This window comes from Xyrauchen texanus, chromosome 10 (genome assembly GCF_025860055.1).
Source record: "Xyrauchen texanus isolate HMW12.3.18 chromosome 10, RBS_HiC_50CHRs, whole genome shotgun sequence".
Taxonomy (NCBI): Eukaryota; Metazoa; Chordata; class Actinopteri; order Cypriniformes; family Catostomidae; genus Xyrauchen; species Xyrauchen texanus.
The window spans coordinates 22,978,146-22,995,327 of record NC_068285.1 but is presented as its reverse complement, the minus strand read 5'-3'; the positions used below and the strand labels follow the sequence as shown (position 1 = coordinate 22,995,327).

Below are 17,182 nucleotides of genomic sequence, written 5' to 3'. Positions count from 1 at the left end.
CATCCGTGTTCCTTTATGGGATTTATCTGTTGTTTTAGAGGTGATCTCTGGTGCTACATTTGAGCCCTTGGCAATAGTTGCTGATAAGTTTCTGACTCTTAAAATGGCCCTGCTAGTAGCATTTGCGTTGTTTTCAAGGGTTGGTGATTTGAATGCCCTGTCGATCAATCCCTTATGTATGGATTTTGCGCCAGGGTGTTCAAGAGTGGTGTTAAGACCACATTTGGGCATTTTGCCCAAGGTCGTTTCTACATCATTTAGCTCACAGACTATTCATTTTCAGGCTTTTTATCCTCCTCCATTTGAGTCGAAGGAGCACAAAAGATTGCATTTGCTTTGCCCTGTTTGAGCACTGTGAGTTTAGTGCACTGTGACCATACTTGCCAGTGGCATAAGTCAAAGCAGTTGTGTGCTTTGGTGGCCACGAAAAGGGTATTTTGGTGTCCAAGCAAAGACTGTCTCATTGGCTTATTGATGCAATTTCAAGTGCATACGAAGCATGTGGTTTACCTTTGGCTTCAGGTATTCGAGTCCATTCTACAAGGAGCATGGCATCCTCATGTGCTTTGGCTAGAGATGCATCCTTGGAGGATATTTGTATGGCGGTAGGGTGGTCCTCTCTGCATACATTTGTTAGATTTTATAATCTGGATGTGGGTTTGACTCCTGCTTTTCAGTTTGTCTCTGTTGGACCAGGAGTAAACTCATAATTCCCTCTATTCAGATGCTTTATCTTGCTTGTGCACCGCTATATGCTTGCCACAGGGGAGTAGACAGCTACTGTAAGCATGGCGTGACTATATATAGTTCCCAATGCGATTATAAAGCTTGAGTTCAAACGAAAGGGAACGTCTTGGTTATGTGAAGCGTAACCCTGGTTCCCTGGGTGGGAACGAGATGCTGCGTAAGCTGGCCATACTCTCTAGCATCTGCATAGTCTCATGCCTTCCTGAAGAAAATCTGACTCAGTGGCATGGAAACTAGTGCCTTTTGGAGTTTGTGACGTAGCTCCCAAGGGGCGTCGCTTAAGCACAATCAGACAATAAATTGGCATGATTGTATAAGGGCTTCAGACCACATGACACTCAGGGCATGTTCAAATGCGATTATGCAGAGTCGCGTTCCCACTCTAACCGAGATGATTTCTTCTCATCTCAGATCTTGCAAACAAATCCAACCCTATATTTGAACTTCTCACATTTGTATTTATCTGTGATGTCTGCATGTCTATGAAACGTATATAGAAGCATACTTGATCTTACAAAAGCCTCTGAAGTTCCTCACATCACATCACTCTGACCTGAATGACCAAAGCACAAGGTCTATAAAGCCACTTGCATACATTGTCTATGACATGTGAATTTAAGTTGTAGAAACAGCATCAGATTCCAAATCATATCCTGCATATCCTGGTTTTCCTAGTTTTTTTTTTTATTTACACTAATGACTTTCTTTCTTAAATGGAACCCAAAAGTAGAAGTTAGGCAGAATGTTTGAAACTGACGGAAGCCTCTGTCTGCATTCACTTTTATTGTATAGAAAAACAGAATGTCTACATTCTACAAAAAACTTTCTCTTGTGCCCCACGGAAAAAATGAGGGTGGATAAATGATAACAGGATTTAAATTTTTGGGTGAACTATCTTTAAGGCCAAAATAAATGTCTTACCCAGAAAAGACTTGACTTAGCACAAGGACTAAACATAATAAAAAAGCTTGATACGACAATTATAAAAAAAAATAAGATAAAGTATACACATGTAAGGGTGGCAAACAATTTAATATTTCACCCCAGATCTCTATAGGGCAGATATAGAACACCTATAGAACAATAGAAGTTGAGATACTTAAAATATTGTTTATGGTAAATGTAAGTGTTTCACAAACACCGTTTGCAGCCAAGCACATGATAAAATTATGGTTATGGATGACCTATCAAAGCATAAAACTTAAAAACAGCTTGCTTTTCATTGTCCTTTCTTTCTCTCTACCCCCATCATTTTATTACATTTCAGTTTCCTTTTGTATGAGAGAAACAAAAAGATTCTTCCTATGATTCTTCCTGCTACTTCCAAAAAAGACAAACAGTGATTTGTTGTTGAAATATGAGTTAGTTTGGAGAAACAGCACAAATCAAAACAATTCAACAAAAAGGAAAGAGGCAATCAAGCATTAGCAACAAAAACAAGTCTTTTTTTAAGTTTGAAAGATAGCTGTGTGTGCAAAAAAAAGAAATATCAACACAGTTTTGAAAAATATTTGTCATGCTTGCAATAATTAGAAATCTGGAAAAAAAAATGTATTTGCTATAAAAATTTGTTTAACCCAAAATCTCAAAGAGGAAATTACATTCTTGTTTGTTTTCCAACTTTAAATAAATAAATACTCATTAATCAATTGTAAAATTAATTATCCAGATAAACAACAACAAACTGAAACCCGTTCACAGGAGCAGAATTAGCCGTGAAAACCATGTGTTTGAAATGACAAAGCGAGCAGCTTACCTTGATAATGGGCACTGAAACCTTTGTATCGATGGTTGCTGTCAGTTACAAAGTGTAACCTCAGCCAGTTCTTGTTGCTAACAATAGGAGATGGGACATTCATTCCAGACAACCTGTAAAAACAAGAAGGGAGGTTCTTTAAACTTGTTACAGGATGCTGCCTATTAGCAAAAACAAGCAACATTGTCCCATTTGCTGATGAGCTGTGCCTTTTGGGCCAAGAACAGCAAACATTTATACCACATGACAAATATTTACAGGGCAGTGAAAACATGTTGTGTAGATGCACATTGTCAGGAACAATGATTGAAAGCACCGTAAAAAAGTTTAAATGATCTGTATGTTAAGGCCATGAAAGAAGACTTTTGGATGGCCAATATTTTATCTTTTGTCACCAATCTAATTTTGAGGCATGACACTGGACACATAACAGAGTAAATGTACCTTAACACTTGGTTCACTATTAGTGAAATGCAAGATAGAGCAGCAAGTTCCCTGGACACTTTTGGGGGGCAATCCACATACATACACACTGGATGTTCTGACAAGCAAAGAACTTTGATGTGTGTATGTGTGCAGTGTGTCATGAATCAGTGTGGTGCTGCAATAGATGACAGAGGTCATTCAAACCCACCACCCCCCCACCCGTCAAAATGCTCCATCTTCATACTACATCTGTCTTACTTTATTAATGACTAACTGGAGATGTCATTAAAGGACACGGCCACATGAATCACACTTTAATGGCCTTCACAGGCTGGAGCGGTGCCATATCATTACTGTTATCTTTCTGCCACTCTCTCCCTCTCACTTGCTCTTTCACCCTAACACAGGGACACACACAAAGCATAGGGCAGACCAGGGCTAGTTGTTGCATGTTTTATTTAAAGTGAATATTTTACATGTTCATGAAAAATATTCAAATATAATCATTAATATATTTACTTTATACTTTGTCTCAAAGAGCCTGCAAGAACCCCCCCATTATTTAAATATGCATGTTAAATTGTTTTTAGTTAGTTAGACACATTTTTACAGATATAAAAATCTTTGATACAAGTAAATGCATACATGTCATAAAATCAGTGAAAATCCTGTAATTAAAAGTTAGGCGAATCTTTTTTTTTTCCTCAGGGGACTTTTTTAATATTAGGATCAAATGATCAAATGGATTCAATTTATATTAAGCTTTATTGGCAAGACAAACTTAAAAGTACATTGCCAAATGCATTATTTGACACTGTACGCACAGATGTTAGACAAATATAACCTCCTGGAAATGTATGTACTGCATACATTTTTATATGTTAAACAGTCAAATATTAATAGCAGAAATTAATGTTAATTTAAACTTTTTTCCCCCTCCCCTTTTCAGAATGCCTAATTCCCAATGTGCTCTAAGTCCTCATGGTGGCATAGGACGAATCTTAATTGCCTTTGCGTCTGAGACCGTCAATCCACTCATCTTATCATGTGAGCACTTTACCACGGAGACACAGCAAGTGTGGAGGCTTCACACTATTCTCCGCGGCATCCACACACAACTCACTACGCACCGCACCGAGATCGAACCACATTATAGTGACCACGAGGGGCTTACCCCATGTGACTCTACCCTCCCTAGTAACTGAGCCAATTTGGTTGCTTAGGAGACCTGGCTGGAGACACTCAGCACGCCCTGGATTCGAACTCGCGACTCCAGGGGTGGTAGTCAGCTTCTTTACTCGCTGAGCTACCCAGGCCCCCAATGTTAATTTAAACTTAAAATTCATGCTATATTAGTTCAATTTTCCACGCCTAGTACATTCATAACATTTAAAACATGCTTGATGACTTGCCCCAATAAAAAAAAAAACTTGCCCTGAAAACTAGAAAAATATACCTTCATCATATAGTTGCCTCTTAGTTGAATATATGACATTGTGGTTGTATCGTGTTCACCTGACAGCAACAGCACAAATTTGATAATATTGGGATTTTAGTTGGTTGACTGAATTTATAAAAAACATCCTAATTTAAGAGGGTTTTGAACAAGGTTTATGAAACCACTCCTTGTGAAAACGTCTCGGGTTACATGTGTAACCCTTGTTCCCTGAAAAAGGCGGAACGAGATGTTGCGCTGCTAAGCGCTACGGGGAACAGCTTTCGCTGTGAGCCGAGCTGAATAATGTGTGGAACACGTCAATGAACATTGACCGGAATTTATAGCCTCGGCTGATGTAATCATTAGATGCACCTGAGGCCAGGCTATAAATGGATACGTCACCAGGTGTCGTCAGATACTTCTTTTTGAAGAGCAGTCCTGGGACGTCCCAGTGCGGCAAAGCAGCGCAACATCTCGTTCCGCCTTTTTCAGGGAACAAGGGTTACACATGTAACCCGAGACGTTCCCTTTACAAAAGGCTTCACTACGATGTTGCGCTGCTAAGCGCTACAGGGAACGCAATACCCACGCCGCCGCACTTGGGGTTGTCCGGACCCCTACGGTTGTGCAGTGTACTCACAAAAATGCGAGAGGTCTCAGACATGAGCTTCAGATGTCGACTCAAGGGCGTAAGAGCCCGGAGTAGCAAAGCATCTAACCCACAAAGTTCGATGAATGTGTGCGAAGAGAACCCTATCGCAACACAAACTTGTCATAAAAACTGATGAATGTGAGCGGAGAGGACCAGTCTGCCGCATCACAAACTTGTTCAGGCATGAGCTGAGATGTCGACTCAAGGGCAAAAGAGCCCAGAGTAGCAAAGCATCTAACCCACAAAGTTCGATGAATGTGTGCGAAGAGAACCCTATCGCAACACAAACTTGTCATAAAAACTGATGAATGTGAGCGGAGAGGACCAGCCTGCCGCATCACAAACTTGTTCAGGCATGAGCCGAGATGTCGACTCAAGGGCATAAGAGCCCAGAGTAGCAAAGCATCTAACCCATAAAGTTCGATGAATGTGTGCGAAGAGAACCCTATCGCAACACAAACTTGTCATAAAAACTGATGAATGTGAGCGGAGAGGACCAGCCTGCCGCATCACAAACTTGTTCAAGCATGAGCTGAGATGTCGACTCAAGGGCATAAGAGCCCAGAGTAGCAAAGCATCTAACCCATAAAGTTCGATGAATGTGTGCGAAGAGAACCCTATCGCAACACAAACTTGTCATAAAAACTGATGAATGTGAGCGGAGAGGACCAGCCTGCCGCATCACAAACTTGTTCAGGCATGAGCCGAGATGTCGACTCAAGGGCATAAGAGCCCAGAGTAGCAAAGCATCTAACCCATAAAGTTCGATGAATGTGTGCGAAGAGAACCCTATCGCAACACAAACTTGTCATAAAAACTGATGAATGTGAGCAGAGAGGACCAGCCTGCCGCATCACAAACTTGTTTAGGCATGGGCTGAGATGTCGACTCAAGGACATAAGAGTCCGGAGTAGCAAAGCATCTAAACCATAAAATGTGATTAGTGTGTGCGGAGAGTGCCAACCTGCCGCACCACAAACTTGTTCGGTGTCAACTCAAGGGCGTAAGAGCCAAGAGTTGCAAGAACATCCAAACTATAAAAGTTTAATGAATGTGCGCGGAGAGGACCAACCTGCCGCACCACAAACTTGCTGCAGAGGGAGACCTCTAGCCAAGGCTTTAGAGGAGGAGAGCCCTCTGGAAGAGTGCGCCCTAAAACCTACTGGCGAAGCTTGAACGCGCACTCGTGAGGCCCGGACAGTAAGGTCCCTCACCCAAAGTGACAACCCGGTCACGGCTTCAAAGTGAAGAACTGCTGCCCTGACTTTACGCCACTAGCAAACGCGGTGGACATAATTCTGAAGGGCACAGACTGGACAAAGTCTGAGTAGTCTTTAGCTGCTCCGGCATTACAAACGGCAGGGAGCAGAAGGCTTAGAGAATGACTGGCCAAGGGTCGAGAAAGGCACCTTGGGCAGGTAGTCAGGGTGAGGGTGCAAATAATGCTCTTGGTCCTACCTGGGGCAACTCAAAACAGGCCGGCAAAAGAGACAGAGCCTGTAGGTACCCAAGTCTCCTTAGAGACGTAATTGCCATATGAAAAACCATCTGTCGTTAGCAGCCTGCGACAACAAGACGCACCTAGAGTGGGACCCAAGGCAGAAAACCGGGGTCTGAACCACATAGAAAGGGAACGAAGCCTGAGGCGCGTAACCCTATTTAGCCTAGGGGTTTTGGCCCTTGGAAGAAATCCCCTGGATTTTGGCCACAACAAAAACGGTCTCATGAGCAGAAGGTCCAGAGGGATCACTGTGGACGCATTCGCCCTGAGACCTGGAAATCATTGATACTGATAACAGAACCTTGACCTAGCTTTGACTTTGCTCAGGGTGATCTAAATGGACTCAATCCTAGCGGGAGACAGTTGTGCCCGCATTGAGATTGAACTTCATACGATGCCCCGATAGACAGTGTTCTGAGTGGGAGAGAGGACGCTTTTCTTGGCGTTGAGCCTCAACCCCAGAGAAACAGATGAGCTAAGACGATGTTCCAGTGCTGAACTGCCAGTTCCTGGAACTGCGCTAGGATCAGCCAGTCGTCTACATAATTCAGAATGCAGATGCCCCAGAGTCGCAAGGAGCCAGCACTACATCATGCATTGTGAATGTGCGGGTAAAAAGGGCTAGGCTGAGTGAAAGAACCTGACCCTGGAAGACTTCGCCCCCGGAAGTGAACCTCAGGAACTTTCCATGTAGTGGCAGAACTTCTAAATGAAGTATAGAAGTGCGTCATAAGATCGATGGTGACCAGCCAAACGAGTTGTAGGGCTTGAGACACGACCGTCTTGTCAGGCATCATCTTGGACTTGAACACCCACGGGTAGTTCAAGCTTTAAGATCTAAGCCAGACGCTTCACCCTCCATGGGAAACGGGAAGTATTTAGTGTAATAACCTAACTCTCTCTCTGGAAGGGGAACACATACCATGGCCCCTTTTACCAGGAGATTGAGTTATATATATATTTTTTTACATAAAAAGAAATCCGGTTCACGGTAGTGAGAACATGCCGTTGAAACACGGAAAAGCAGCGAGTGAATTAAATCCTGACGCCCTTATAAGACCCACAGAAAATAATATATCTGGCAGAAGTTCCCACGCTGCCAGGATCTCTGAGATGGGTATTATATTTTAACACTTCCTGTTGAGGGGTTGTCGAGTGTTTCGAGTCCTGAATAAAATGCAGGAACAGCGAAAACACCCAACTGGGAGGAACAGCATAGTGTGCAGAGCAGCACCAGCCTGACCTGCTGCTTGATTAGCCATTCCCACTAAAGTGGAGGTTGTCCTACAAGGCTTTGAGGGGAGAGAGGGCTTCTTAAGTGACGATGCCGAGCCCGGGAGAGATAGCCCGCAAGCGTCTCTTCGACCGGCGGCATCACTGAATACCGCCGTGCCTCAGCACCCACGACAGTCGAATATAATGACGTCAAGGGTATGTGAACACGGGAAGAAAATATATATATAGATTTTTTTTTTTTTTTTTTTTTTTTTAGGGGTTCTCCATGAGCGAAAAAGATCTTAATGGAGGTTTATCAAAGAAGGGAAGGAACCCATGAGGCGTTCCCTTTCTTAGACTGGAAGATAAAATCTATCCCCTAATTTGGAGCGTTTGGGTCTCTTTTTCACGTGGCCAGACCAATCTGGCAACCGCACGAGTAACAACATCGAGCAATTCCTCCGTAGATTTTTTTATCGCGGACGGAAAGCTCGGAGGCGGGAAGAGAATAGCGATCCACCTCATGATCCGAGAAGCGTCGAGATCATGTGAAGAAACAGCTGGGTTTGGGGAGAGAGTGAGAGAAAGGGATCAACCCGTCTCTTGCTCCTCAGCCAAAACCATGCAAGAGCCCCACGAACAATCTTCTTTTCGAGAGTGCTGACTCCCGGAAGCAAGCGAGGCGAGCACGATGCACTCTGCCTGTTAAAGCAAATCGCAGTGCTCGCACCCACCCTGCTGCAATGCGAGAGCAGCGTGCTCCCAAACAAACAGCAAAAACTGATGTGTGTCATCTTCAGCTATAGAGCGAGAAGAGGGGAACACGCACCGTTTGCGGCTTTCAGTCATTCTCTCTTTTTTTAGAAATATATATATAATATTTTCTAAACAGAAGAGAAAAGAGAACAAAGAACAAAGTTCACTGCACACTGTCTAACTGATTCTAACTCCTAACAGAGGAAAGAAAGTTTTGACAGGGTGTGTGAAACACACAGAAACAGTATCTGCTCTGAAAAAAGAGTTTCTGACGACACCTGGTGACGTATCCATTTATAGCCTGGCCTCAGGTGCATCTAATGATTACATCAGCCAAGGCTATAAATTCCGGTCAATGTTCATTGACGTGTTCCACACATTATTCAGCTCGGCTCACAGCGAAAGCTGTTCCCCGTAGCGCTTAGCAGCGCAACATCGTAGTGAAGCCTTTTGTAAAGGGAACACATATTTGTGCTTTTGGACTTTTGACTCAAAACCATATAGTTACTGAGAAAAAACCCTTGAGAAAACGTCCTAGTCTGACGTTTCTCTCAGCTTTGCTTTGTCAATGTTCCCGTGGCCTACAAATACAAAATGTAAACATTATAAACCTCACATCTTATGGCATGCCATATTTATGTTTACATTACAGACATATTTTGCTTGGCTTCACAAAACAAAGCATACCATGTACAGGAATTTAAAGAGCTTTGTAAGCCTCCCAAAGGGACAACTGACTTCCCAGGCTCTGAGTAATGTATGTTTAAAAAATGTATTACATTTTACATCAAACTTGCATGAATATGTTTGTCCAAGTCTTGTTATGCTGTGGCATTGTCACAAAACAACAAGACTTGTGCATGTAAACCTTTCCATCTACATAATTCTACATGTCTTGGCAAATTTAAAACATCTGAAATGGAGTTGTATAAATTAAACATCTGTTCCTATAAAGAACCTAAATGACTTATGGTGTTAGGGTCAAAACCATTTAAGTACTGCTGTTTCATGAGCATAATCTAATTTAAGAAATGAAGTATGGGAAACGCCCCCAATTAAATTTAAAGGGATACTGCAACACAAAAAGTAAAAAAAAAAAAAAAAAAGAAAAAGAAAAAAAAATATATAAACATAAAAAGTTTAGTTTTATCCCATTTTGGTTGATGCTACAAAGGGGTGGGAATCAGCAGGGATTTGGCGATACAATATTATATCCATATCTGGGCCACAGTATGATGGATATGATAATATTGCAATACTTTCTTTCGTGTGTTGTCAAAACTGTGATATATTCAACCTTTATTCGCCATTTTCTTATTCATCTTCTTTGAATTTCGGTGCTTTGGTAATGAGTACTGAACATACTGCTTAACTTCATCATAGTGACATAGAAGCAACATTATAGGTATGTCAGTGTCAGTGAAAAATTATTCCAGTTTGTTTAACATAGAATGAAAACCGTCTTCCATGCTGAATGTGCAAAGTTACTTAAATATAAAACAAGTTATAGAGCACACATTGTCTTATTACACCTTCTAACGCACTTATGAGTGGTGGATCTCTTCCCAATATACTGTAGAAGCATCCCTTTTCACTAGTTGCCTAAGATTTTTGGACCCCCTTTTTATACTGATGGGGACTTTGTTAGTATTTATGTTGACCAACATAAACCATTGCCAAATAAAGGCATAAAGGCTCACATATTGTTCCTTATAACTGAAACAAGTTATAGACGTATTCTTGTCTATTTCTGTATTTCTCTTTTGATCAAATAGAAATAATTGTGTGTGTTTGTGTATTTCACTTTCAAACAGATTTTCTATGAGTGGTGTATATGTACTGTATATAAACCAATCAGTCACAACATTAAAATCACCTGCCTAATATTGTGTAGGTCCCCCTTGTGCCACCAAAACAGAGCCATTCCACACCACAGAATAGCATTCTTAGATGATATTCTTCTCACCACAATTGTACAAAGCGGTATTCTGAGTTACTCTAGACTTTGTCAGTTCAAACCAGTCTGGCCATTCTCTGTTGACCTCTCTCATCAACAAGGCATTTCTGTACACAGAACTGCCGCTCTCATTGGATTTTCACGCACAACAGTGTCTAGAATTTAATTTGAATGGTGCCAAAAACAAAAAACATCCAGTGAGCGGCAGTTCTGTGGACAGAAAAGCCTAGTTGATGAAAGAGATCAACAGAGAATGGCCAGAATGTTTCGAACTGACAAAGTCTACGGTAACTCGGATAACCGCTCTGTAAAATTGTGTAAGAAGAATTTAATCTCAAAATGCTTTTCTAAGATTTGGGTTGGTGAGATTTTGGTGGCAATGTTGTGGCTGATCAGTGTATATATATAACATAAATAAAAATATCTGTAAATTATATTTAAAAATATTTTTGAGGAATTGGTCTTTTTATTACGTAGGACAGTACATCCTATATTTTTTTAGGTTTATGCTTTCAACATGAATAAAATGCCAAAGGAAACTTAATTCAAGACATTTTCTATGAAAGTCTTATTATCAAGTCTTATTATCTCATTCTCAATTACATTTATCTTGTTATAAATATATTTCAAAAAGTACAGGCAACAAAAAAATAAATAACGCACCTCCCCGATGCTTGTCTGCTATAGAGTTTAGATGATTCAGGAACACACAACATTATCACTCACGTAAATTCATGGCTGACTCAGGCATGTCAGTGATATCCCCCTCACTTCTGAAGAGAAATATGGGCCATTCTTTAATTGTAAACTGAATTTCAGTGCACCAGTGATTTAATTTAGCTTAGTATTGATGTGATTGTTTTGTGTTGGAGTAGCTCTCTTGAATAGCACGTTTCCACATTTGCAATTGCATGACAGTTTTATTAAATAAGTGTGATTTTGCAGTAACATCATTTCTCCAGAGAAGGAGAGGCTGGCAGGGTTTGAATCAACCCTCAACTCCAGAACACTCCTCACCCACACCATCTATTCTACCCCTGAATAAATAACCATGCACACCAATAAACTTTCACATGGATAGATGTAATTTAATCAACATAGCTCACTGCAAGGTGTCTGCTCAATGGTGTGCACGTGGTGTGTGCATGTTTGTGTAGATGTGTGTGGATGTTTGTTAGACTACATCAGAAGGCAAGGTCAGCAAAATGATTAGGTGGTTATCAAACACATGGATGAGCAAGGAGCTTTAGAAAATCCCACCATGTCCATGAATTTAATCCAAATGGAGCTTATAAACTGTACATAAAAAGCACAAGCTGATATGGTGTCGGTGCTTCAAGCACTGGAATCTAATACTGCCCAACAATGTGTACAAATATCATGCTATGATACAGAAAAATCTATTCTCGCAAAATGCAACACATATAAATATTCATAAGAAAGTTAAAACAAGTTCAAACAATTCCAATTTTGTCCCAGTTGCCGCTGATCTCTTGAAGCTTCAGCTATTGATTACTTCACGATTCCGAAGTACAGTATCATTCCAGCGCTAAAAACCAAACAAGACGTTGGCCGTGTTCGCAATGGCATACTAGTCTTACTATGTCATACATAAAAATGGTAGAAGCAGTAAGAGTAGTATGCATAGTATGCCCTTTGGAAATCTGAAATTTTCTGCAGTGCTCTTCATGTAGAGTTCAAACTTTAAAGCGGCACTTGACACTAGCATTGAGTGGTGCACTGACACTCTGATGCGAATCTTGAGGATGTGGCTTCACGATTGCTGTAGGAAGTGGATATCTACAGCCTGTCTGCAGATTAATATTGTGGTGGATGAGGGTTTAAGATATTTAAAGGGCATGGCAACGAATACTCAACCTTTGGGGAATAGTTCTTTCAATTAGTTAACCTCCTACTTAAACTTGGGAAATGTTTGTTACTTGAATTGGTTCTATTTTAGTGCATTTCTATTTTTACACTATTTATTTGACTATACTGTATATATATATATATATATATATATATATATTATTATTCTTTTGCCATATATAGATAAGATTTTTGCCCTAATATTAAAGGTCTTACTAGAAAAAAAGAAATCATAATCCAACTTGAATTTTCTTGATAAAATAGAAATATAAATGTAAAATGGCTTGAAATAACATTTTAGCTTAGCGTAAAACTGACAATTTACACAAGGTTTATTTTTATTTCTTCTGCTCCAAATGACTTCTAACATACTTCTCTGTCTGCTTGGATGAATGTAACACATCATAAGAAAGTTTCACCGCTGTTCAAATGCACTTTGGATCGCATCATTTATATGTATAAATGTTTTCCATCTGAAAGGACTAAATATTAAATTAAACAAATGACAATAAAATGCAATGTAATCTCTTCAGTAATGCAAATATTTTTGGAATGTAACTGTGTTCTAATTACCAATGATGTAAATTGTAACTGTAGTGGAATACAGTTACTTATATTTTGTATTTTAAATACGTAATCCAGTTACATGTATTCTGTTACTCCCCAACCCTTAAATATATATATATATATATATATATATATATATATATATATATATATATATATATAAACTTAACGAGGGCAGGTGAAAACAATGAACAGTGAACACGAGGGCTGACAGGAAGACTATGGAGGTACAAGGGTGACAAAAGTGAAAACTAAGGAATAACAAAAGTGACAAAATTACAAACAAAGGGCAACAGTGAGACAAGACAGGGTAACCGTTACATATATACACGGTATTAAAACTATTCAAAATTATTTCCCCATTTATTTAACAATATATGTGCATTAAATAAATAAATGCATTAAAATATTAATTAAAATATTCAACTTCAAAAACAACTTCACTCTTGTGCTTTGTTCCTCTTTGGATACCACCTTTGTTTTCCCAGATCAAAATGACTGACCCATTTAAAAGGTTTATGAATCTCAAATAATCCATATATTATCAGTAAATGGAGGAGTGTGACGTGGAGGAGGTGTTAAGGTTTGAACGCAAGTCAGGAAAATTTCCCTTCCCACAGCCTAACTTTCTGTGCAGGGCGCAAATTTTATTTATTGCCACTTTGAAAGAAACTTTGTTCTCACAATCACTATGTAAATGGCCTTCATTCTGTGCAGCATCCGAATTAAAAAGCCTATGAAAAAAATAGGCCTATGATGACTAACACCCTGTCTACACCAGAAACAAGCATCACGTTGCATCAAAACCAAAAAGGTCCTATTGTAAGTCAACACTGGAAATGTCCGTTGTGGTGGCACGTCGACAGTAAATAGATGCTCCGTTCCATTTTGCACTGCACACACTGGCACTACTCCGGCCAACAATACAAATAAAGGGTTTAGAACGTTTGCTTTGAGGTGTCTAGTTTAGACAGCCTTATGTGGATGGAGGATGTGGATGGAGGACCACTGAATCAAGACACTGTCATGGCCAGCCCAATCCCCAGACCTAAACTTTAGTGCATTTGTTTGCTAAAGCTAAAGTTGTTAGCGCAAAAAAAAAAAAAGAAAATGTTAATTTGACCAGTTGTCATTTTCTGCCAAAAATGCTCTAAATTACAATATTTTTATTTGGAATTTGGGGGAAATGTTGTCAGTACTTTATAGAATAAAACACATTTTTATTTTACTCAAACACATACCTATAAATAGTAAATCCAGAGAAACTGTGGTCTCTTAATTTTTCCAGAGCTTTATACATCGAAGACATCAGAAAATAAAAATAAATAGTGATTGCATGGAAAAAACTTCTAAGAAGTTGTTGAAAGTTGAAAAAGAGAGAAAAAGAGATGTGTGGGTGTGGACAAAAGGTTGGGTTGCATCTAAAATACCCTTACAAAGATCTTCCTGTCCCTCTGTAGTCAGAAAGCCTTCAATGTCTCTGAGATGCCCGTGCCAGTCAATGTTTGTGACACAAAGAATGACTAATGCAGAATCATTGATGGCAACATCTTCATCATCAAGCACCCAGAAATGACCTTTAAAGATCTAACATTTACATTAATAACTTTAAACATCCAAAGACACCCAGAAGGAAAGATAATGTAGAGCCAAACCAAATCAAACAAAAATGACATACTGGTTTGTGCGTCAAATCAGACAAGATCATGTGCCAGCTTTAATACAGAGTGAATGTGGCAAATTTCAGATGCTTCTCTGTGGCTGTGATGAATGTGAATGGCCCATTGAAATCAATAAAACTAAATGCATCAGAAGACACCATAGAGCATGCTCAGACTCCAGACATTGAAATGTGACTTCAAAACACATTGACTACCTTACAAATAAATAAATAAATAAACACTTCAATAAGGGGAATGGAGACAAAAGAGAGATAGAAAGCCTTCTCCATGAGGTAAAGGAAAATAAGAGCCTATCGTCATTGACCATAATGGACTTGGCAAGCATTTAAGCATTTGCCATTCGAGTCTCATCCCTTTTTCAGATCAATAGCTCTCAGTGGTTCTGTGCAAAATTAGGAGAGGATTCATTATTAGCAAATGACAGCCGTTAGCATGTTCCTTAATCAAGGAATTTGTCTTAATTGCCTGGCTTCTAATTAAGACAGGTGGCACTGCTAACATATAAGCTTTTTGGCACACACACACACACACATGTTTTTATACAGAGTTAAAGAGCTAAAGCTATTTTGGTAACACTTTCCATGAAGCCCATATTTATAATGCATTGTTAAATAATTATAATGCATAAGTAATGTTTCATACCTTATAATATGTTATGACTTCTCCTATATAATTGTAACCATAATTATAATAAATTATACTACTTACATATTCATAGTTATACCTTAGAGTATAATGCATTATAACACCAGCAACATCCAATTTTATCAGCAAGTTATAATGTATTATCTATATTTGTAATATATATATATATATATATATATATATATATATATATATATATATATATATATATATATATATATAATAGGTATGCTTTAATTAAAGAGACAAAAGCAATGTCTTTTATAAACATCCTTATATATTTTTAAGTGGTTATAAGACATTACAACTTATTACATTACACATGCACAAAATACAAATAACACCTGAAGGGGTGGATTTACCCCTGTCTCTTCAGCCTATTGATGAGTTGAATACATTTACTAGCAATTGTTAAAATCAAAAGGTAATCAAAGCGTTGTAATCATATGCATTTATTCCGGTTATGTTGCTGTTTAATTATGAATGTTACAGGTCATTTGTGTTTTTGACCTCTGAGGTGTGACTGAGGGTCTGACCTATGTCAGGAATGAAGTTAACTGTGCTTGCTTGTTCAGTCCTGCTCCAAGAGAATGGATATACTGTACATGATATGGTCTGTATCCCAACCTTGAGAGGAATGTTGTTTTTTTTATCTAATTATGTTATATCAGGGATTGTTTGCAGTTTTGAGTTTCATGTGACTAAGTCACAGAAACTGGATGCCAGTGTATCTAAAGTGAAGTCTCACCTCTGACTCATTTCTGCTTCCTAACTTGACTTAGTGTTTTAAAAATAGAGTCTTTGAATGACTGTTGAATTACATTCACGTAGTTGAACTGAACAACATAGGCCCTATTTTAAGAGCAGCGCTATGCCATAAGCCATAAGCAGAAAGTCAGTGGGCATGGCCATGAAATTTTGGTATTTTTATTTATTTTCAGAGCTTGGAAACTTTATTATCACCTGCTGGTGGAATCTCCAATCTGCAAATAGAGGAATTGTGTTTAACCTTTGTGCTAAGAAGTGGTTTTCAAACATCTTAGTGCAGCGACATTTTTCTCAGGAAAATAGCAAATTGCACTTTGCACCAATTCATTAACATACAATACACCCACAGTTTGTGCACATACACCCACAACAGTGCAAACACTCCCACCCATGCCCACTTGCACTGGCACAACAATTGTGATTAGAATTAGCGCTCTTACGAAAATTGGATAAGATGTTGTGCATGGGCGTAGAATATGTGGGGGATGCGGGGGACATGTCCCCCCACTTTCAATAAAACCAAGTAAACTCTATTGATTGAAACTTCAACTTTGACTCCTGGTCATCATTGTTCATACTGGTCTCTTTACTGGGTAAAACTCTATTTTCTCACACGCCCATTCATTGTACATTTTGAGATATTATGAAACACACTTGTAAAGCTACAAGGTTAAAATATATATGAAACTCTCTCTTGAGAAAGAAATATGTATGTTGATGTCACATGCTGCCAATCTTATTGGGGGGTAAAAACACCTAAAAACATAATCAAACTGATTCTATAATGGACTCTTTTCAATAAAATTTAAACTTTAGACTTATTTTATAAATAAATTCCATTGTATAAGTTTTACTTGTAATGTGTTTTATGTTAAAAGTTTACGTTATGGCTGTTTATAAGAAGATATTGCTTTTTTACCTTTACTTAAAGCAGGCAAAGACATGTCATATGGTCATATCATAAAGCCTTTTGACTGTTGACACTATGTTGATTTTGCATGACAGCACTTATATGATTGACTATATTAGCTTCTGGTGCATTAAAATTAGATGTTGCTTGTGTTATAATGCATTATACTCTTAAGTACAACTAAGAATAGGGTAAGTTTTTTAATGTATTATAACTGTAGTTATACAGTAATTATGTATGAGAAGTTATAACTTATTATATGGTGTATTTTGAAACATCATGATTGCAGTATA

At 38.9% G+C, this 17,182-nt stretch overlaps 1 protein-coding gene across 1 annotated transcript in view; it reads right to left on the bottom strand.

Moving 5' to 3' along the window:
* LOC127650893 (CUB and sushi domain-containing protein 3-like) overlaps positions 1-17,182 on the bottom strand; it is a 686,283-nt gene that overhangs the window by 318,714 nt on the left and 350,387 nt on the right. Inside the window, exon 6 of the mRNA XM_052136534.1 lies at positions 2,504-2,616. Within this exon, the coding sequence (XP_051992494.1) occupies positions 2,504-2,616 (113 nt within the window). The remainder of the gene's footprint in view (positions 1-2,503; positions 2,617-17,182) is intronic.